Raw genomic sequence first — 21,353 nt, forward strand, 5'->3', positions numbered from 1 at the left:
GCGCCGTATTCTGCTTGTTACTCTGCCTAAAACCTTTAAGGATAGTTTTAGTTTGCAGCTGTGTTTTTTTAAATAGATATTTGGTTTCCTTAGGAAAATTTTGAAACCGACTTGACTATACGCGTGAGCAGATGTAAGATGCGTTATGTGCAAGAAATGGATCAGGTATGTAAAATTATATATTATACTGTAACCTAACGAATTTTTAATTTGCAATGTCGGATTTTGAGGGTGTATCTTATTATCTAACTAAGCCAGACTCAATACAGATTTAGACGCTCCAAATATACAAATTATTGTAGGCCCCAACATATCTATATCTACGTACATTGTATCCAAGACTATGGAGACAACAAATTTAGGTAGCAACAACAATTGACTCGTTGCTTTTGAAACATTAAAAAAATGTAGTTAAACAACAAATTCAGGAATGCCGTGTCAAGTACGTCGAGCCGATGGAGTTGGAAAAGATCCACCAAAACGCGAGCGCAGTGGCCTGGAACACATTTGGTGTTCCCGAGGGTGGCCACGACCCAGACCCGATCCTTAAGCAGCACATGCAGAAGCTGCAACGTCTGATTGCGACTGAGTACGACAAGTACATCAAACGCAACAAGATGAACAAGGTGTTTGCCTTTGAGGAATAATCGGTTGAGAATTTTCAGCAATTGCCACAGAGTGAAATAAAACAATGGACATAGTAATTTTTTTAATTGTGGAATAAGCTGTTAATTAAGGCCATGCGTTTCACACGGAAAACACTGTCGTCGTAGAATAGTATTTATAACCATTTTGAAGATGTCTGGCCTGCATTGTAATTTTTGTTTGTTTTTTCAGGTTTCTTCGTTTGAATCTTCTGTAAGCATTTGTTTTTATTTGCAGGATATGATTGAAAAGAGAACTGTCAACGCGGTCGCTGAAAGTACGACATTGTACAAAAAAGAAATGCAAAAGGTAATATGTTTCAAATGATCCAATTGTTGAATGCCATATTTTAAAATTGCTGTGTCTGGCTCTGGCTAACAGTTTTCATTTTGGCTTATTGCTGCATCATAAGGCCTTCAGGCTATGGCACCAGCTATACTTTTATATAAGTTTAACTATAAAAATACAATTTGTTAACCTTTTGAAATTAAAAAGCGCACCATCTCAACGCAAAACATGGAAAATTGAAGGGTTTCAAAGCCAAAAAACATCCCAAATATTTTACTTTTTGAAAACTTTATTCACGATAAATGTCTTTTATAAAAAACGTGGAGACGGGCCGCAGGTCAGGTAAGAACGTAATTCGTTTCATGGATGACAATTTATGAAGAATGTGCACAAGTTGCACATCTCACGCCATGACTCAAAAATGGGGAAAGATGCAGTAAACTAAATTAATATTCCTACATTCCAATGATTTCCGTGCACCTATCCTGCGATATGGTTAAATGCAGTGAAGTCTGTGCAGGCCCCATAAACATAGGCTTATCGGAAATTTATCTGGCCTACGGACAGTATATGTCGCACGTCTCTACTCTCTACCCAATAATATATTGACTAAACGCCGTAGAATTAGGCTGAAAAGAATAAAATCTCTTATCGTTAATAAACGTTTTAAAGCTATAGGGTTTGTAATTGAAACCTTTACTATTTATATTAACCAAAAGTTTCACAAATTGTTTTTTTTTTCAGGCTGAGCTGTAATATTCAATTTACGGGTAAAGTGTCTGTATCACAGTTTCTGTATGTAAAGTAGGAGTTTTTCAACTTGCAAAGTGGGTAATATAATTGGAGGTAATACTTTTTATAATTATTACGGGATAATAAGTTATACGACGGAAGAAAAAGACGCAATAGAGATAAAAGACAGATATCACCTAATAAAAGCGACAGATACATTTAAAGACTGGCCCATTTAACTCGAAAAGCAGCAAGTTCTTATTTCCTAGCGCAATATGGTATTCTGATTTTTCCTCTTTTTTTACCATGTTCTTGAAAATCATTAAGGAAGGCCAAGTTTTTGCGTATTTACATCGATAATTCACAAAGCGAGCACAAATCAGTAAACAGTTTAGCAAATCATTCTCATTTACAGTACCAACCAGAACAGTTATTGTAATGGCTTGTAGGGATATAAAAAGTTTGGATGAAATCCAGGCTATGACTTCTTCCCAAAACTTTGCAACATGTTCGCAAAAGAAAAACACATGAGAAATTGTTTCAACATTTAAATTGCAAAAAACACCGATTGGTTTCACTTATATCGTATGAGAATAGCACATTATTAATCACACTCGCACGAAATTTAAGTTAAACTAAGGATCGAAGTTTAGTTTCAATTATAGCTTTATACGAGTTTGTATATAACTTGACCCAAGCAGTTGTGTTAGGCACAAGATTTAAACCCCGTTCCCACTTGGGTTGTTCTTTATGCGGACGATCAGTAGTGTATGTTTTTATCCCACTGTATAAGGCTTTTGGTTAGGCATGTACTTAAAATAGCTGCCTTAAAGTGACGGGTAATTTAGTTTCGGTTGGGGAGCCTGTCGTGGTGTGATCCCACTTGGGTGGGAGAGCAGCGAGCATTTTAATAGGTTTTGAAATCTATATTGTTTAGGTGAAATTTGTATTTAGCTGACAATTGGCCGTAGGTCATGTAATGTCCCGAGTCGTTTTGTAGATGATTGTGGTCATTAATTCCCGCATTGGTAAGTGGCTTTAAGTAAAAATTTCTGTCTTGAGTCGGACGTTTTTGTTCACCCTGAGGGGACGAACCATGAGTGTCTGCGATGGCGTTATGGTCATATACTTCCTACAGTCTGATATTGCCTTTCTAGTAGTGCGTACAAGGATTAGTTTAGAACAATGCCCTGATGCAGTAGATAAATCTCCTCGCATCCAGCATTCAATTTTTCTGTCTGTTAAAACGACCTTCTCAAGCCTTTTCCACCGGGCATTGAACAGCACTTTTTTTTTGCATTGCAAAAAAACGAACAAGAAAAACAAATCAAAATAGTGAAGCTCTCAAGCAGCTAACGACCATTTACTTTTGTGTTTTGTCATACTTCCTATTTTTAAAGCCGTATATCGCTCGGAAGTTCGCACAGAAGATAGCAACAGTAAAAAGCGAAGCATAGTCGGGACAGTGTCGGCATATTAACATTGATAAATAACATATCGCGCGCATAAACGGACACAATTCACAAATGTTTTGCACGGTTCGTTTTTGTGCACTCCAAAGAGTAATTGCTCGCGGGAAAAAACACACGATATTCGTAGTTTAGTACTTAACCAAGCACTCACGTTTTCCCAGTATAGACACGTAACAGGACACAAATAAAACAAGTGGTACAGGGTTTCCGTGGCCTTTTTGCAAAAAGTACATTGGTTAGATTCGGTTTTACCGAACGAATAAAGGGAGTCATTTGTAACAATTGCGCCTAAGTTAAACTTTATCTGAAAGCTTCTTAGTTTGTTTTCGATTGTTGAATTGTAGAGGTTGCGGTAAATTTTCTCCCATGGCAGACGTGCGCTCCCGCAATTTAAGGTCCAGTGCCATTTTAATTGAGCTTTTGGATGAAAGAGAATTGTTGTTTGTATTTTTTCGTAAACCGATTTGGTGGAGTTATACTGCTGGATAAATAATTTTAATGTTTGGGTTCTATACGATCGGGACGTTGTTGCGCTACCCGAATCCCATTCTTCTGGGAGACTCGATATTAATTTTATGAATTGGACAAAATCTGTGTTGTTAGGTGTAAAGTTAAATTTATTTGCTAATGTGTCATATTGCAGATACTCGCTGTTTCTATTCAATAAATCCTGGTGAAAAATTATATTGGAATCTATAAGTGATGGCATAAAAAAACATTTGAGCGGAATTTTACTTTTTTGTTTAGCCAAAGCGGACGGCTGTTTGACTTTGGATCTAAATTGCCAAGAGTTGTTTGCACGCCGTTATTGCGAAACGTAACGTTCGCATAGGAAGTATACGCCTTGTGATTGCATTGTTTGTTCCTATTACGAAGCGCTTCTAATTTGTTACCTTGGATAAAGGCACCTTCGATTTGTTTCCAATCAGCTTCCGCGTTTTCGTCAAGTAGTTTAGAGATCCATTTCGTATGTAAGGCTAACAAGTAATTATCTATATTGATCATTCCTGCCAAAAGGTGATATAAAACTCTGCTGGAAAACCGGCTAGCCCATAGGGGATTTATTTTTACCCATGTTGCAGAGAGCAGTGAAGAATTCCGCTTCTGTTGTTTCCGCTTCTAATAGTTTTGATTGTTCTGCCTTAATTTTTGGGAGATTTAGTGTTTTAAATTTTGAGGCGATTAAGGTTTTGTTCAATAGATCTCCGTTTTGTTTGTAGAGTTGCTTGTAAAAGTCAACTAGACCGTCCAAAATGTTGTTTTGGTCAGTTATTATTTTATCATCTACAAAAAGTCTGTTAATACCCTTTTTTTCGCAATGTCTTTTTTCCAAATTTAAAAAGTATTTTGTATTTTTCTCGCCCTCCTCTGCCCAGCGAGCCCTACTTCGCGTTATGGCGCTTTTAGTTTGGCGCAGTATTAGTTGATCGAGTTCCGATTTAAGTTTAGACAATTTTTCGTGCAAGGGGCCTAATTCTGTTTTAGACTTCTTTAAAACAGCGTCTTGCGTCTCGCCAATCAGTTTTTCCAAATCGATTTGCTTAATATTTAGCCTTCGTTTTAGTTCGGCAGCATATCTAATAGTTTCTCCCCGAACAACGGCTTTTAAGGCGTCCCGCATCTTACATGTGGGTCGGTTTCGCCTATATGGTTTTCTGCTTTATAATAAGTGAGTACCTTTTTTATTTTATCCTTGTAACTGGTCATTTAATAGTGATGTATTAAATTTCCAGTAGCCCCTACCGCGTGGTGCTGGGTTAATGTCAGCCCCTAGAGTTGCTATATCATGGTCGGACATTATACCGGGGACTATGTCTACATTTTTAACGTTTTCGACGAGAGATCCGTCAATTAAAAAGAAATCTAAACGCGATGATGCCGCTGGTAGTTTCTGAAGCCTTGAGAACTTTTTAACGGTTGGAAATTTGTGGCAAAAAATATCTGTTAGTTTATAATGTGTCATATATTGCAAAAGACTTTCTCTTGCTTTTCGGTTACGATGTTTTTTACTTCCATTTTAATCTAGGACATTGTCCAGAACTAGATTAAAGTCCCCTCCCATGATTATTGGGGCATCGGAAAAGCAGTCAAGTACGGCGAATAAATTGATGAAAAAATCTGGATCGTCCTAATTCGGCGCGTAAACATTAACAATTACTATTGGGGTTGCATTTATTGTAATTTCAATCATTAAGTTTCGACCTTCTTGGTCTACCCGTGTGCCTGAGACGGAATAGGAAGTTTTTGTCGATTAGTATTGCCGTGCGCCCAAAACGCTTCCCCTCCCCATTCCATACACCATAACTTTTCGTGCTTAGCACTACCATGGGTTTCCTGCAAAAGGGCAACGTGACACTTTTTACGACGTAAAAAATTAAAAATCGATTTTCTTTTCATAGCAATTTTTAAACCTTGAACGTTGTGTGAAATAATATTTAAAGACATAAAAATAGTATATAAACGCGTTCGACACCAATATCAATGTCCCACTCGTACTCCATGCCACAATCACATCTAAACGCTTTATTGGGACCCATAAGACAGGAATGCTTTTTCCCGCAACTACAGTTGACTATCTTATACTTGCAATGGGTATTACTACACGCTTTACACATGGTAACCTTAGGTAGCGAGTTAGCAGTAAAACAATTACAGACAACAGAGTACCTTTCGCACTGTATGCACTCAAGCACATCTTCCTTCGTCTTACATTCTGGCTGGAGCTCATCGCAGCACGGCATACGTCTCAATGTCCCTTCGCATGAAGGACATTGACATTTTTCTTTACCCTCTTCGACCAGAAATAACTCGTCCGTGCAGCACTTCATTGCAACGGAATACTTGTTGGAACAACTCCAGCAAACGAAAGTTTTTGACTGAGCCGAAACTACAGCTTCAGCTTGGCAGCCAGGGCATGTCAGCGAAATTCTGGTCGCACAGGCTAATAGATTTGCTGTAAGAAAGCTCTTCTGGGCTTCGTTGCAGCCTTTTCCCTGGCCAGTTGTTGGTAAGCTTCGGTGTGCTTGACTTGATGTTGGCGTTGTTTTCAGAGTTGAAGTCCGGGTAATTCTTATCAGCATCGTTTAGAATGCTGCTTACGGCTGTTGTAGAGTGTGGATTGTTATCAGCGTTGTTGACGCCAGCGCTAGATTGGGGGGCAACTGCGTTATCGTTTGTCTCTCCGTGTGCTTTGGCTTGCTTGTGCCCTTCTTGTCTTTTTACTACCCGAGGAAAATCTTTTTGACGTTTGATACAGTTTGCTTGTTTGTGACCTTTCTCGTCACAATACTTGCAAGTGAACACTTGACAATGATATGTTACGTAAAATTCACAGTCCGCCATCCTAATATAACTTGGTAAAGGGTTTTCTTTCACGTCCGTTGAATTCATTGTCAAGATTCTCATTCCGGTTAGCAACCCAACCTTGTCCTTCCTGTGTGTCACCTTTTCAACTTTTCCATATTTTGCCGATATTTCCTCTGCTATGAGTTCACTGGGGAAAGGGATAGGCACCCAGCCAACTGCGATGTTAATCTTGTCATTTTCGTATAGTTTAACTAATTTTACTGATTCTGCTGCGCATAGCTTTGTGTAAAGTTCAAAAACATTTTGTCTATTGGTGCAAGTTATGACTAATTTCTTCAGCGGATATTCGATACTTTTTATGAGATTCAGAATTTCGACTCTTTTTAATAAATCAACTGTCCTCATACTTAAGCAATTCGGCCTTTTAAAGCTGGCCGTATTTTTATTCACTGCCTGAGCGTAACTTGCTCTGCTTGCCATTTTTCGCTCCGCACTCCACGAGCGCCAGACTTAAAATGATTGCACAGCACTTATTCAGCACTGTGCTCTATTCAGCTTCTTGGCGACACCTGCCGGAAATCACAAGACATCTTAAAGGCTCACGAGGTGTGCAAGAGAGCCACAGATGCCCTGATGAAGGATACGATCAAGCAGCAAGGTCCGATCTTTTGTGAGCACTATCAGGAACAGATAGAAGTGTGCCTAAAAGATACCCTAACTACCTTCATGTGTGAAAACGAAGACACCAAGGTTCTTATGTATGATTTTGTATGCTTTTTAATAACACTTTTGGATATCAGAAAACGTTGCAAATATTGTTTTGTGTAAACTTGAATAAAAACAAAGCACGCTTGAAGTACGGCTTAAAAGTAAATTTACAGACTATCTTATTGCAATTTTAACGAAATTCTAATTATTACCGTGTTTGTTCTTTGTTTCAACAATGAAGTAAATTTGTATTTCTCACATAATTTCTATACTTTTTGTAGAGACTTAACGTCGTCGAATTTTACCAGCAAAAGCGAATGGCGTTTGCCTTGTATGATGAAGAGATGGAAAAGGTATTGTAAATATTTTTAGTAAAGCACCTTAAAAAATGGATATCTGATGTATTTACAAATAACAGAAGCCATTTCTAGTTTTTTGGCACATTATTATTTAACATTGGATTGGTTAAACGTAACTATCGCTTTACCGTAAAAACCCTGATAACGTAACTTTTGTTTTCCTTTTTGATAAACGTAACTTTTGTTTTCCTTTTTTTACTATTTACCATATAAAAAGCATAGGATCCATAGATTGGTAAACTCGTGGTGAACCAGTGTACGAATTTGGAACTCAAAGCGCGCTTTATAGTCATTTGAAAATCTACGTTTCTCGACTAAGCCTATGGTACACGGTTGGGTATTTCGTCGTCTTGTTTAGGTGACCACGGAGTACATTGAAGAAAGTCATTTAGTGAGAGAGCACGATGTCATACTACAGAAAGCCCTGAACTGCTACGGATTAATCGAAGACCGGGAGCCTCTCTTCCAGTACGACAAAATACTAAAGCAGCTTACGCAAGAAATCAACGGACAGTTTCAGCTCTTCAAAGAGGAAAATGAACAGAACAAGGTGCGGTAATGGACAAAGGCCGAACCCAAAAACTCAATCCAAAGTCTAGGCATTTTTTTTACCCAATACCAAAACGAAAAATACGTTTTTTTCATCTCGCTAACTTATTCCATTCTAGACAATGTGGCAATTTAAAGTTTGTGCACCGTAGTCCGTGGTGGAGTTAACTTGTTGAACATTATATTCCGTAGCTTTTGTATATGTCTATTGAAGAATCTTATATTTCGTCATAAATCGTGTCCAAAATTGTAAAAAAATGTCTGGAAGTCGGGACAAATAACGTTTTAATGATTTCTTGAAAGCGATGTTTGGATCATCTTTTTCACACAAATGTCAATGGAGGGTCTACATAATTGTTTACGTATTTACCTAGACAGGCCAAAAAATATCAAGTGGTAAGAAAACAATCATTCTTGATGGTAAATTACACTGATACTTGTTTCAAGAGGTTTCGTTTCAACAGTAGTCACAAAAACACCGTTTAACCCGTTCTGTTTCAGAAACGCTTACAAGACTACTTGGCGATGGAAAACGCAAAGCTTAAATCCTACTACGTGGATCACATGGAAAAGGTAAAGTGAAATTAGTAACGCTACTTGTCAGACAGCAAAAAAAAAATAACCTCAGACAGCGACAAACTCGTTAGGACACATTCCGCAATTTATGCATCCTCCGAGAGTATGGATCGCAGCTTGTCACTCATGTCAGAGTGGAGTAGTTTCTTTTCTGATCCACTTCGAAACTTATTTGTTCTTGGTTTGCGACCCAACGCAGGTGTTTGTTTACCCAGAAGGGTAAATTTAGCCGAAAATAGTAAAGTTTAAAAGCATGATAAGAATATTTGGCTAAATAGTCTAAAAAAAAAAAAATTTGGCTGAATAGTCTGGAAAAAAAAATTGGCTGAATAGTCTGGAACACATTTTTCATAATAACCATGTGATATTGATTCGGACGGCCGTATACGTTTTGCCCAAATTTTGGGCATTGAAGTATTGGACATCTATAGAAGCAAACACATTTTAATAACGTGGTTGTCCAACGCGCTTCGATAAGGACAATTAACACCGATACCCCTAATAAAAACAACTTAGAAATTCACCGAGAACTTTGGTGCGAATCAAGATCAGGGTTGAAGTTTGACGTATTTATTGTCTCGAAGTTGAACTAACCTCCAGTCTGTTGTTGCAGCTATGTCGCGACAAAGTGGTCAAGGAACAAATTCTCCAAAGCCACCACGACGCCATAGTCCAGGATCTGGCCAGCGTGGTGCGGAGGGCTCTGGAGAACAAAACGCTCCTGGCCTCCTTCAAGAAAACGTGCCTGGATGACCTGCGTGACCTCTACGCCGGCGTGCTGGAGAACAACCGGAGAAACCGGAAGTACTTCTTGCGCCGGATGGTTAAGAGCATTTTCGTCTCCGGAGGAAACCCGCCACTGGAGGAGCCAGAGTTCTCGCAAGTCTTCTCATCGCTCTCAGTGATTGGGGGAACCACCTGGGGACTGGAGAAGTAGGGGGATCAAAAATAGGCGACGAGTTTACTTTCCAAACATTCGAACACAGCTGAGTTTTCACTTAACGGACGTTTTAAAAAGCCAAACCATACGCTTTTAGACTATGTAGCACAGTAGAATTAAATTAAACACATTTCGTTTTTGCTGTTTTATTGCCACGAACATATACTGCTGTTAACACAAGACAATTACAAGTTGTCTAGGGGCGTCAACCAATTGTTTGGGAGGTCGCCTGATTTACTAAAGTATATTGTTTTTTTATTGTGATTTTACTCGTTCTTATTGGCTGTTGGCTTGCTGCGACTACTGAAATTACAGGATGGCAGATTTTATTTGTAATTTTAATCTTGTTTGTCGCAGACTGGCCAATTCCTTAATTTTTGCTTTGAAAGGCCGCACTGTTTTTATAGACATGACCCAAACGATAATAAAATGGGCATACAAAAGTGGCCATTTTACTGCTATGAAAATATAGGATCCTAAAAGTTTGTGATAACTTAAAGTGTTGTACCGACAAGACCCAAAAAGGTTTTATGTATATCTTTTTGTTTGGTCTTACCTAGCGAGACTTACGTGGCTTTCAAATTTGTCGGTGACCAAGCAGAAAAGGTTTGAGGGGCGGCTTGGCCAACATGACAACCAACATATATTGCAGCGATTAATTTAAGGTAGGAATGCATTTTATTTTAGACTCGAGCTTGTGGGGCAATTTGGGGATCTTAAAACGGAGTTTATACGGATTACAGCCAAGTAAAATAAGATTTGTTTTGTGGTGAACGTGTGACCGCGACCCATCTTAATCCACCCAGTTATAAAATAACTTGAATGGTTAACCGGCGAAGTGCTTGAAAAGCAAGTATGGGTAGCAGTGCTGCATTTTCGTTTTTTTATATCTCTTGACACATTCCGTATTATGCTTGGAGGAATCCAGATGTATGGTAACACTGGAATAGCCAGTCCATTTAGCAGTTATATACTTGCGCCAGTCTGGATGAAAACAAATAACGCGGTTACTTTACGCGTGCGTCAAAGCGTGACACCTGAAATAAGCCAACCCATAGCAGTCAGGCAAAGTACAGCAAACAGCAGTTGCTTTTTAGAGGCTGAGCATTGATCAAATGCCTTAACTTTGCCATGAATGGAGAAGAAAATGAAGGCGTGGTTTCCTTCAAGCAGCACTTCAAGGAATTCGGCATCGTCAAAGTTAGCCAGGCCCTGCTTGCTCTCAGTAAGTTAAGTTAAGTTTACTTCTGCGAAAAGAGACGTGTCTTTTTTATTCCTTGGACACGTTGCATACCCGCGAATGCTTTCGGGCCATTTATGAAGTAAACGATTGTGCCTTCTGTGTTAAAATAGCAATGTTGCATCGTCAACTTTTTAATTTTGATTAGAGTTAAACACGTATAGTCTATTGGTGTTTCAAAACTAAACAACATTATGTTAGTGGACATGTTTGTGCATTAAAGATTGTAGCTACTTTTACTTAATGCATATTTAAGTATGAGTGATTTTCATATAGGCTAAGGCTGTTTTGATTGGAAAGTGCAAAACGTAAGAATTTACCCCCACGCATTTTGTTTCTTGTCGATGGCGCCCCTTTAACGCTATTCTAGCAACAAAACAGATTCCGTTACGCTAGCCTACTATGACTGACTTAGACATTTTATTTTGGTCTGCCGAGTTGGACAACACCGAAATCGGTATGCCATTGTCGATTTAAAGATTTAGGACGAAATGTCATATTTTTTAACAACTAGGCCTAAATGCTTACACTCTACAGAAGAATTTTTAACGCGTGGACAAGGATTGGCATGGCATTTTTAGAGATGGCGTCATAAACTCTGACGGAACAAACAGAAATCGCCATAAACTGACGTAAAGTAGACCTAAGAAATCTTGAAACTGAAATCTAGTCTATTTACATTCAAAAAGAAAGCACCGAACCATTTATAGATGAACTCTTTTCTTTTAACAAATTTATTTCATTTTATAATATACACCAGGTTTCAGGTTAGATTTTCATACAATTTAATTACAATTAAGTGAGCTGAATCTTATTTAGTTATGTATTTTCTTTGTTTATTGTGTTCTACAGTTATTATTTAATTGCAAGTTTGGAGTAGTATGATGTTTTTGGCATAGCGAATTGGCAAAGGTTTGATAATGACTTTAAAATAATATTTTTTGTGATTGGTTCGACTAAGTAAGCCAAAGTATATCTTGAGACTCTTGCAAAACGTTGGACAGTTATAGATTAGTTTAACTAGTTTCAAAAATAATTGTTTTTGGTAGATATCAGCGACGGAGATTGCAGCGATCAAAACAGAAAACGACTGTCGCATTATTTACGTGGAAAATCAGGTTTGTTTGTATTATGCGCAGCAATCATTATAACGTATGGCTACTGTTGCCGACATGGTAGATCACTCTAGTCCAGCACCTGACAACTTCGATAGCAGTCTGTACGCTTTGTCAACTATGTTTACGCCATTTAAGCAAACCTTTTTGCAAATATCTAATGACTTATGTCAATGACTCGGAGTCAAACGACTTGAATTCACTCAAACGACTTGATTTAATTTAAGTCGTCTTGTAAAATACCTTGACTTGGACTTACATCATTGAGTAAAATGGTTTGGGTTTAAACCAAGTGTTTATTATTTAACATTTTAATATAAAATTGGGATATTTATCTACGTTATTGCAAGTAAAACGAGTAGAGTGTTGCATGTTGTTTATTTTTATGAATTGCACTCATAATGACTTGACTTGGACAGCTGATGTCTTGGACTGGGGCTTGAACCGTTATCTATTCGAAAAGACTTGACTTGGAATTGAGTTATTTTACAAATGATACGACTGGAACTTCATTTCAAAATAGTTGTTAACAAAGACTGGCAAATACCAAAAACAATTCCATTAGGCGTTAAAGCAAAGCTAAAAACAGTTCGTCTTGCACATATTTAGTTGGTTGAGCAAAATGCTGCCCACAGTACATTTTAAAACTTGTTTTTTTTGAGAAAGTTTTTTCTTGCAGCTTCGGTTCACCTCACCAACGACGAAAACAGACCAAAGATAGTTCCAAGATCGACTCGATCGCAATCAGTGACCCATAATGCTACAAGACAAAACGAGGTAGGCATGGGCGCCCGCACGGAGGGGCAATGGGGGGGGGGAACTTGCCCCCCCCCCACCTGGAATTTTAAAATGCGGTTATTAGTATTATTTGTAAGTGTAATATGTACCACATATGAAGGTTAAAAATATTATACATTATCCATCGCCCCCAGTGGCGTATCCAGGTGGGCGGGAGTTATTACCCCCTCTTTTTGTAAGTGATATTATCGTTTTTTGTTCGTTAAGTCATGGTTTAACAAACTGCTAGAAGCGGCGTGCTTTTTAAGTAATTGGGTCACGCATCATAATCTAATGCGAAACCAAAATCGAGCGCAAAACGCCATTTTTCGTCTTTTGTTTAGTCGACCGTAAACCATGGATAGTTTTTCTCTTTCATTATTTGTTTAGGTTGACTGATTAGCAAGGGTGTATTCGACAACTGACAACGCTAAGTCAAACCTTCTTTTTTTTACTTGCTAAAAAACGTCAGTTAGGCGCAGTATGTTCCTCGCTGTTCAGTCTCTGCGCTAATATTCGATGTTGGTGTAACATCGACATTTGTTTAACTGAAGCAGATTCTTAAAAGGAGGTATAATGGTGACTGTCGTACGCGTTTCAAAGTCTCCACTTTTATGTAATGATGGTTAACGCAAAATTATGCTCTTTAATCATATTTTGAGACCACATGCTAAGTGTGCAATGGACACAACTTTTTTCCCCTCAACCACAGCTTGTAATTTAACTGACTTGGCACACAGCTCGGCACAATTGTTGCGCTAAACGTGGCATGATAAACCCGGGAAAAACCGATCTTCGTTTAGTATTGCACGTGTTGAAAGGCGTGCTTGTAATTTAGCGCTAGTTCCGTTCATGGAACCTGAAAACTGCGTTGCTGATAGTCGAATTATGTATGATTCTAACACGAGTAATCACACATATTTGACGGTCTTGGTTTATTTTTTCGCCTGAAGTTAACGATTGCACACTGTGGTTTCGCATCTGGCGCCTGACAGGATTGTTAACGACGCACGTGCTCGGTTTTGCTGGACGTATTTGGCTGTTTCTGATTAGCTTTTTTATGACGTCTTGCAATCACCATTCTATTACGTCATACTGTCACTGTTTTATGACGTCATTATTCATTAACGTCAGACGAAAAATAGGGGAATTCCCTAAGTTGAAAATTGATGACCCTCCATTTTGATTTTCTGGTCACGCCCCTGACCCCCTGGAAAATGTTCTGCGGGCGCCCCTGGAGGTAGGCTACGTTAGATAAAACGTTGATTTGTCTTTCGAAGATAAACGTCAATAACTTATGTTAGAGGAATGTGAATGACTTATGTTATGGACAATCATTTGACTATTCATATAAGAGTATTTTGGTAGAAATGACAGGATCTAAATGTTTTTATTATTTTTTTTAATTTTATAGGGAAGTCTTATGTTTTTGCCAAATGCTATTCAAAATCTCGCTCTTTTTTATTTTCATGGACGTTATGTTCAGTTTTAAGACAATAATTTACTTGGACTTGCTAATGCTACAATGATAACGTGATATGGATGTGGGAAACAATTGGTAACCTGGTTTGATTGCTTCAACACTTGTCATTTTCACATCTTGTCAAGTACATAGCCTTGAATTACATTTATTTTCGAATGACTTGTTTACAACACTGCTATTTATTATCGTGCGTTGTTTGCTTAATAGAAGAAAGCCGGGCGGTGTCTCAAAAAACCGCCGCCTACTGCGCCACGAAAAGAGATGACTTCGATGAAACTAGAGGAGTCTAGTCTGGAGGTAGGAGTAAACTTGGTATAACTTTATAGGTTTAGCTGTGTCCAGAGCTGTGGCTTTAAAAATAGTGTCGGTCTCTAAAACTGGTGACATTTTATTGGGTATTTTTGGCAATGTGATAAAATGCAATCTTTGATATGGTACGCGACTGTCAATTGTTTAAATTATAATGGACATACACTGCAATTTGTTTTCTTTCTAGTTATGTTTACTACTAACCTTTCGACAGACGTTTATTCATTTTCAACCAAAATATTTAACTACAAGTTAATTACAAAGTTAAACACAAAAAGATATTCGTACGATACGTTACTTGTTCATTTGAGCTATTGGTGGCAATTGAGGATTAAACTAACATGATGTATAAACATTAGTTTCGTACATCGAGTAATAAACTACCGTATTATGGGTAGGGGGATGTGAAGCCAATGGATCACAGGGTGCAGTGAATGGGGTGCTTTTTTACCTTTTTGATTCAAAAGAGATATTTGAAATTTTGGCTGTGGTATCAAGATGCATCGTCGTCTTTGTCTACGAGTTTTCTAACAAGGCAGAAATCTGTGTAAGATTTGAGACAATTAAACGATTTTTGAGGCAAAAAAGTAAAATTTCCACATCTAATAGAATTAGTATTTTGCACTAGAGCAAAGTGCCTATGGAATGTGTTTTAATAGGAAATGTGGTTTAAAATATGAAATGTGGTTTAAAATTCCTTATTGCACTTTAGTTAGGTGATGGCAAATAGTACGCCTGATAAGCTAGTCTAAGTTTCAACTCGGGCCTTGCCAAGTGCAAATGGGCGCCATGGGGACCAGTGATTCACAACCCGGTTGCGACCAGTGGATCAGTGAATCACCAGAATTGTTCACCTACAGAATAAACAAATCACAGAGATAAGCAAATTTCCCAATATCTTCTACGGCATCTCCAACTTTAAAGTTGGTGGTCGCCTTAAACGTTTTAACAGACCACCCTGCAATCATTAAAACTCGATAGTGATGACGTCAAAATTGCTTCTAAGGGGCTTGGTACGAAAATAGCAATTTTCTAACATACTATAGTTGCTATAGAAATATAAATTAAACTGCAAAACCATGTAAATAGTAATACAAATAAGCAAATAATTCAGCTGAAAAGTAAAATTGTACTGGACGCGGTGCTTGAGTCCTTATTCAACTAGATGTTGTGAACCTATGGTCCCCAACTCTTAACCTTAACCCATCAATGGCCCCCATAGGTGGGGACCAATGGTTTACTGGGTTGTCAATCTTTGCATTCAAATTAAACAGCTCTTCTTACGTTTTGATTTAAATGCTGTGACATGTCGAAGGATGGATTAAAGTTCATGATACTTCCAAATCCCATTTTAAGAGGCAAACAAAACCTGCAGAAGCAAAAAAACGTCAAAAAATGACCCACTGGCCCAACATCCCCCCAATCAATTTTATTTATATTCAATTTACCCTAATTATTTGATATTTCACTTTCAGGGTGAAGAAGAGGTGGACAACGACTACGAAGCAATAGAACTACACTTCACGGATTATTGCAAAACATTTGAGGAGGTATAAAATAGTATTGTATTCTGATACAATTGTGTTAGAAACAAAGTTTGCAAGGGCTACGCTCCTGTCTGGACGCATGGTTTCACTGAGTCAATTTGTAATATATAAAAAAATGCAACGCGTGGTATGATACACCAATCTGCACTTTATGTAGGTCGGCATATAGCGCAAAAGTCTGTGAAATGCAGTTAGTTGTAAACGTATTTTATAAAAATATGTTTGTTACGGGCAAATTCATCCACATACCGATTCCTTTAGGCTGAAAAGATTTTATACATTCCAGTTAAGAATCGATTAAAATTTACGGAAGAAGTCATCACAAATTTACGTTATAGGCTAACCAAACTTGACGTCATAATACAAATAGAGTTTTTAAGGGCACTTATTTTTGCTTTTATTCGGTTGACATTAGGAAATTATTTGGTTTGGAAGGAGACATGATGCCTGTTGCACACGATTATTTCACCATGCACTATTCTCAATGTAGGGAATCGCAAAACAATTACGTTGTTTCTATCTTTTTACATTTTCTACGCTTTTACAGCAGAATTAATTTTAGGCAAAATTTTAGTTTTAGGGGTGGGGTACGGCCTCCTGCAATCCCCCCACACACCCTGGATCTACCCTGTGCATTGCAATAAACCGAAGCCTTATGTCAAACTTGAGGTAGTTTAGCGATGCTTCCTTAACTTGAATTTTCATCATTCAGATCGTCGCCCAATCTGCTTTGACTAGCGCGCAAATGAAGGAACATCACGAGAGCGTCAAAGCAAAAATCCTGTCTGAATCTTCCGCTCACGACACGCCATCTGCAGTAACGGAATATTTGAGCAACGCCTTGGATCAAAAGTTCGCCTTTTTCATGCGAAAGTGCTCACTAAAGCGGGTAATAAACGTATCCCTTCCATTGACGTATCTATAGCTTTTAGAGGCTGCGCAAAGGCACTTTTTTATCGGATGATATCGTTCTATAAGACTGCAAATGGATGCTTGTTTTGTGAGCATATTCTTTATATTAGGCGACTGCTTTGTTGGAAGTTCAACGCGAAGAAAAGAACATTGTTGGACAATACTGAACTACCCTTTAGTTTCACGGATTTACAACATAATTTACATAATTATGCTGAAGCCCTTTAATCTGAATTTCAAAGGATATTTAATGTCGGGGCACATCTGAACAATATCGTCTATTACAGTCTTAATCGCTTCGAGGAGCGTCGTATTCTTAGGATATTGTTTTCTGTATTGTTTATTCAATCATGCAATTACAGATGCAGTCTAAAGCGGAATGCGATGGTCTGATTACGAAAATCACAGACAACATGAAACGTGATTTCAAAAAGGTAACGTTTTTGAAATCCCTGTTGATTATATTTATATGATACTCTTATTGTTAGATCCGTGAAAACAAGCAAAAGCATCCCGCATAGAAAATGACCTAGATATATTTTTCAAACTCCACGACATTTTACAGGGTCTGGATAGAGAATACATCGACGAGAATGATTTCGCAGCGACGGAGGCAAAATATCGCCAATCAGCTTTATCCGAATATCAGAGAAAGTGTCTTGAGCTGAACATGCCCAAAGACATTTCGAGTCAAAGCGAAACTGATTTAACCAAAAACTTAACGATATTTTTCAAAAAGCAAGAGAATTTAAATCGACAAAAGAAGCCGCCGGCGTTCGAGTGACATTCGAGTTCAATGAATCACCAGTTCTCAACCTGTCGGGTCTTATGGGGAGTAGAAAAAATGTATATTGCGGTTGCCATAGACTATATTATCCATGTGCCGTGAATTGACCTATATTCAAGCGTGGATCAAAGCGGAACGTGGCCATGGTTTCCGCAAAACTGTGTTTGTTTTCGTTTTTTAACTACGTAAATGTAAATTTGTTTACGGCTCTGCGCGATTTCAGATTACGTTTCTAGTATGTTTTTGTTTTAGACTAAAGGCGGCTTGCATCCCATCAGACCATCGAAAAAGGACGAACTGTGTAGTGTTCGTCAGATTACTTCATGTTATGACGCCACGTTTTGACGTAGCTGTGTGACGTTTGTACGTTATGACGTAAGTTTTGTGACATTACTTTCCATGGCCACTCTGAACAACTATCCGCGCTATAAAAATTCTGTGTATAACGCTTGGAAAAGGTTTTCAATACACATATAATTTAAGTAGATTTGAAACAAATATACAGTGGTGCTTTTGGACCAGATGATACGCAGCGATAGTAATATTCACTAGTATAGGTGATACACAGATATGTTAAGAACCACTGCCATAAACAAACCAGGTTGATAAGTCACTAGAGCAGCGTTTCTCAACCGGTGCGCCGCGGAAGGTTGCCAGGTGCGCCGCGAGACAATGGGAAAAATTGTTACAAAAATTCTGTATTATTTTAGAATTTGCGACTAAAAGTGGATTCCAGCAATAAGACCAAAATTGAAATAACATCAACATCGGAATAAAGCACAGTTCGGAATAAGATCGATAAAGGACCAATAAATAACAAACCCCTATCGGACCAACAGTCCAGTTTCAAAACAGCGTCTACAAACACCGCCGTTTAAAAAACATGGCCCTTATAAGGCGGCGCTTTATATCCATTTCCTGCGGATGAGGATGTTATTTAGGCCACTTGGATCTTATACATAAAATGTATTGGGTTTTATTATGGCGTTGGTTAATTCTGGAATTCAAAGTTAAAAATTTAAATGACAAATTCCAACATTTGAATAGTTTAAAATTGTCAATGCAGAATCAAATTGAAAACACTCATCCACAAATAAAATTAAAGCTTTTCTTAAAAAAATAGGGATTTGGAGAAGGAAAGTTAAATTAGGCTATTTGGAGATGATTCTTTAATCAAAGATGACCATTCAGATTTATATTTTTTTTAGGACTCTGTTTGTAAATAAACTCTAGTCACTATTTTCTGTGAATAAACACTGAGCAATATGACTGGATTCGTAGCCCCTATTATTGCAACATGTATCTAGCGGGGCTTTCGCCATAAGACCGCAATTAAAACAACATCAACTTCGGTATAAAAAACAGTTCGGAATAAGACCAAAATAGGACTAATACCTAATACTCGTAATAACGTTTAAATCAAAATAAGACCTAAATTCGTCCGAATAAGGCCTAAATTGCAAGAATAAGGCCTTTAAAACCTTTTACTTAACCCCAAACTCCACCAATAACTTCAACACTAACTCCCCTAATCATTTGAACCATAAACCAACTTTTTATTCTACCCATTACTCGCGCCTAACCCCAAACAGAGGCAACCAATGCAGTGCCAAAACAGCGGGGCCCTAACGGCATTTTAAACTAGGGCACTTTTACTGTTTTGGGCGTTATTTTGTCCATTTATAGGTATTATTCCGTTAAATTTTGGATTTATTCCGAGTTAGATGTTGTTGCTTTCGGGCCTTATTCTGTGTTTCCATCGAGCTCTAACTAACATACCGTGTGTTTTTATAATTTACAACATAAAAGGCCAATTTAATTTTTTTCTTTTTATTTAGGCCTGTCTTATTAAGCACATCGTATTTTAAAGCAGGGCTGTGGAGTCGGAGTCAGATTTGGGACTCTATGTACCGTAGTCGATTTGTTTTGCTAAAATCGGACTGCCTCAGCCCCCAGGTCCCGAGTTCGACGTGCGCAGTAACAGTTTTAAAACTGATAATGCCGCCAACTGCAAATTGAAAACGCGGAATAACATATGGTGGATATTTTCCAGCAATCGTTTGTGGGTGGATGAGATATATGACACCCCTATTAGGGGATAGTTGAAAATCCACTTTCATTTAGTTGCGTACATGGGTGAAATAAAGGCTGTAGAGTGGCAGCCGGACTCAGAATTTGACGAAATTGCACATTTGGTCCGAGTCGAACTCGAGAGTTGGAGTCGGGTTATTTTTAACCGATTCTGCCCGGCTTCTTTATAGATAATAAAATTAGGAGCTTGATGTAATAACAACTGCCAGCAAAAAACAAAATATCCAAACAAAGTTAGCAGTCGACCGCTCGTCAGGTGCGCCGCCGCGTTTTGAAAAGTTTACGAGTGCGCCCCAGGGTGAAAAAGGTTGAGAAACACTGCACTAGAGTCAAGACAAAAGTTTTCTTGGGTCTGTACTTCATTGAATAATCTGCACCTGCTTATATTGACAGTTAATTTCGTTTGTGGTGTTTTCAGTGAAGAAAAAAAAAATAGAAAAAAATGATATTTCAGTTTTGTTGTCGTGTGTATAAAGCCAGGAATGAAAGTCGAATAAGTTTTTTCTCGCCGAACCGTATAAAAAGTTCTTACCGGATTGCATGAAAACTTTCAGAGCTTACGTAACAAAGTTACCGGTCAATAAGAACTCTTAAATTAGTAACTTATAGAAACGTGAGGCAACCTTTCGATGTACGGTAGTGCACAAAAAAAAACTAAACTATAATCTTAGCTTAATTAAAGGAGTAGGCCTAGGTGGGATCCTAGTGAGAAAGGTTCGGTACCCTACCTGGCCAGTTAAAAAATAACTTATTGCTTTCCGGACGCAATTATATTACCGGAATGCCGTCCTGGAACGTTTCGGCTGACTCTAAAATAACCATTTCCTTTTAATTAAACTTTCTTCTGGCAATGCTTTCTCTACAAGAAATCCCAGAGAAGTAGACCTCAGCGAACAGCACGGTTTTATCGAACCAAGGGTTCCAAGCAGTCTTAGAAATTTTATTTATGGTTGCACACGATCGTCCCCAGCAAACCAAATTGATCCCTTTATTACTTTTTTATATAGCGGTGTCGTTCTTAACCTTTACCACAGTTACGTTTGTTTATTCGTGTTTTTAATATCCTTGTAAATTATCAGACCGAAAACTGCTTCGCATACCGTACTAAATCTGCTCAATAAAAATTGCAATACACATGGATCGCGTTTTAAATTGCACGGCGAACGTCTGTAGGTGCGGCACACTGCTTCAGTCGGGTCACTCACAGCCGTCGTATTTAAAGAAGGGACATTCGCATGTTTTTCTACAAAACCTGATTGATTTTGCAAAAAATACGGCTTTGACATTGAAGACAAATGACTTATTTACAAACTAACCTCTGAAAAGTTAATAAAAAACCGCAATCAGCTAAGAGACAACTGATCAGACTTTAGTTTGAATAGTCTACCAAATATATCCTTTTTTTGAAGAATAAACACGCATATTTAAAATGTTGTTAAAAAAACTTTACGTAATTCTAAAATCTTTAAAATAGCGAAATGAAAACAAGTATTTCAGTTAGGGAAATTTCCCAAGTC

General features: G+C 38.0%; 3 protein-coding genes across 3 annotated transcripts; all 3 read left to right on the forward strand.

The window, feature by feature from the left end:
• The first annotated feature begins 138 nt into the window (after positions 1-138).
• Positions 139-7,271, forward strand: LOC146139488 (uncharacterized). The gene is made up of 4 exons (XM_083392464.1): positions 139-165; positions 429-626; positions 883-954; positions 6,999-7,271. The coding sequence occupies exons 1-4, from the start codon at positions 139-141 to the stop codon at positions 7,269-7,271; spliced, it is 570 nt and encodes a 189-aa protein (XP_083248590.1).
• A 165-nt stretch (positions 7,272-7,436) lies between these two features.
• Positions 7,437-10,039, forward strand: LOC146139489 (uncharacterized). The gene is made up of 4 exons (XM_083392317.1): positions 7,437-7,504; positions 7,869-8,060; positions 8,561-8,632; positions 9,249-10,039. Exons 1-4 carry the CDS (start codon positions 7,469-7,471, stop codon positions 9,570-9,572), a joined length of 624 nt encoding a protein of 207 aa, XP_083248443.1. The 5' UTR covers positions 7,437-7,468; the 3' UTR covers positions 9,573-10,039.
• Positions 10,040-10,654: 615 nt separating this feature from the next.
• LOC146139490 (uncharacterized) lies at positions 10,655-18,206 on the forward strand. Its single transcript, XM_083392281.1, has 8 exons — positions 10,655-10,800; positions 11,865-11,933; positions 12,610-12,707; positions 14,398-14,487; positions 15,975-16,049; positions 16,759-16,935; positions 17,321-17,392; positions 17,524-18,206. Exons 1-8 carry the CDS (start codon positions 10,707-10,709, stop codon positions 17,740-17,742), a joined length of 894 nt encoding a protein of 297 aa, XP_083248407.1. The 5' UTR covers positions 10,655-10,706; the 3' UTR covers positions 17,743-18,206.
• The last annotated feature ends 3,147 nt before the right edge of the window (positions 18,207-21,353 follow it).

The sequence above is a fragment of the Ascidiella aspersa genome, chromosome 6 (genome assembly GCF_963924565.1).
Source record: "Ascidiella aspersa chromosome 6, kaAscAspe10.2, whole genome shotgun sequence".
Lineage (NCBI taxonomy): Eukaryota > Metazoa > Chordata > Ascidiacea > Phlebobranchia > Ascidiidae > Ascidiella > Ascidiella aspersa.

Coding starts and splice junctions, on each gene's coding strand:
- LOC146139488 (XM_083392464.1), top strand. CDS start 139: ATGCGTTATGTGCAAGAAATGGATCAG. Junction 166..428: donor ATGTGCAAGAAATGGATCAG/GTATGTAAAATT, acceptor CAACAAATTCAG/GAATGCCGTGTCAAGTACGT. Junction 627..882: donor AACGCAACAAGATGAACAAG/GTGTTTGCCTTT, acceptor TTTTATTTGCAG/GATATGATTGAAAAGAGAAC.
- LOC146139489 (XM_083392317.1), top strand. CDS start 7,469: ATGGCGTTTGCCTTGTATGATGAAGAGATGGAAAAG. Junction 7,505..7,868: donor ATGATGAAGAGATGGAAAAG/GTATTGTAAATA, acceptor CGTCTTGTTTAG/GTGACCACGGAGTACATTGA. Junction 8,633..9,248: donor ACGTGGATCACATGGAAAAG/GTAAAGTGAAAT, acceptor CTGTTGTTGCAG/CTATGTCGCGACAAAGTGGT.
- LOC146139490 (XM_083392281.1), top strand. CDS start 10,707: ATGAATGGAGAAGAAAATGAAGGCGTGGTTTCCTTCAAGCAGCACTTC. Junction 14,488..15,974: donor TAGAGGAGTCTAGTCTGGAG/GTAGGAGTAAAC, acceptor TTTCACTTTCAG/GGTGAAGAAGAGGTGGACAA. Junction 17,393..17,523: donor TGAAACGTGATTTCAAAAAG/GTAACGTTTTTG, acceptor GACATTTTACAG/GGTCTGGATAGAGAATACAT.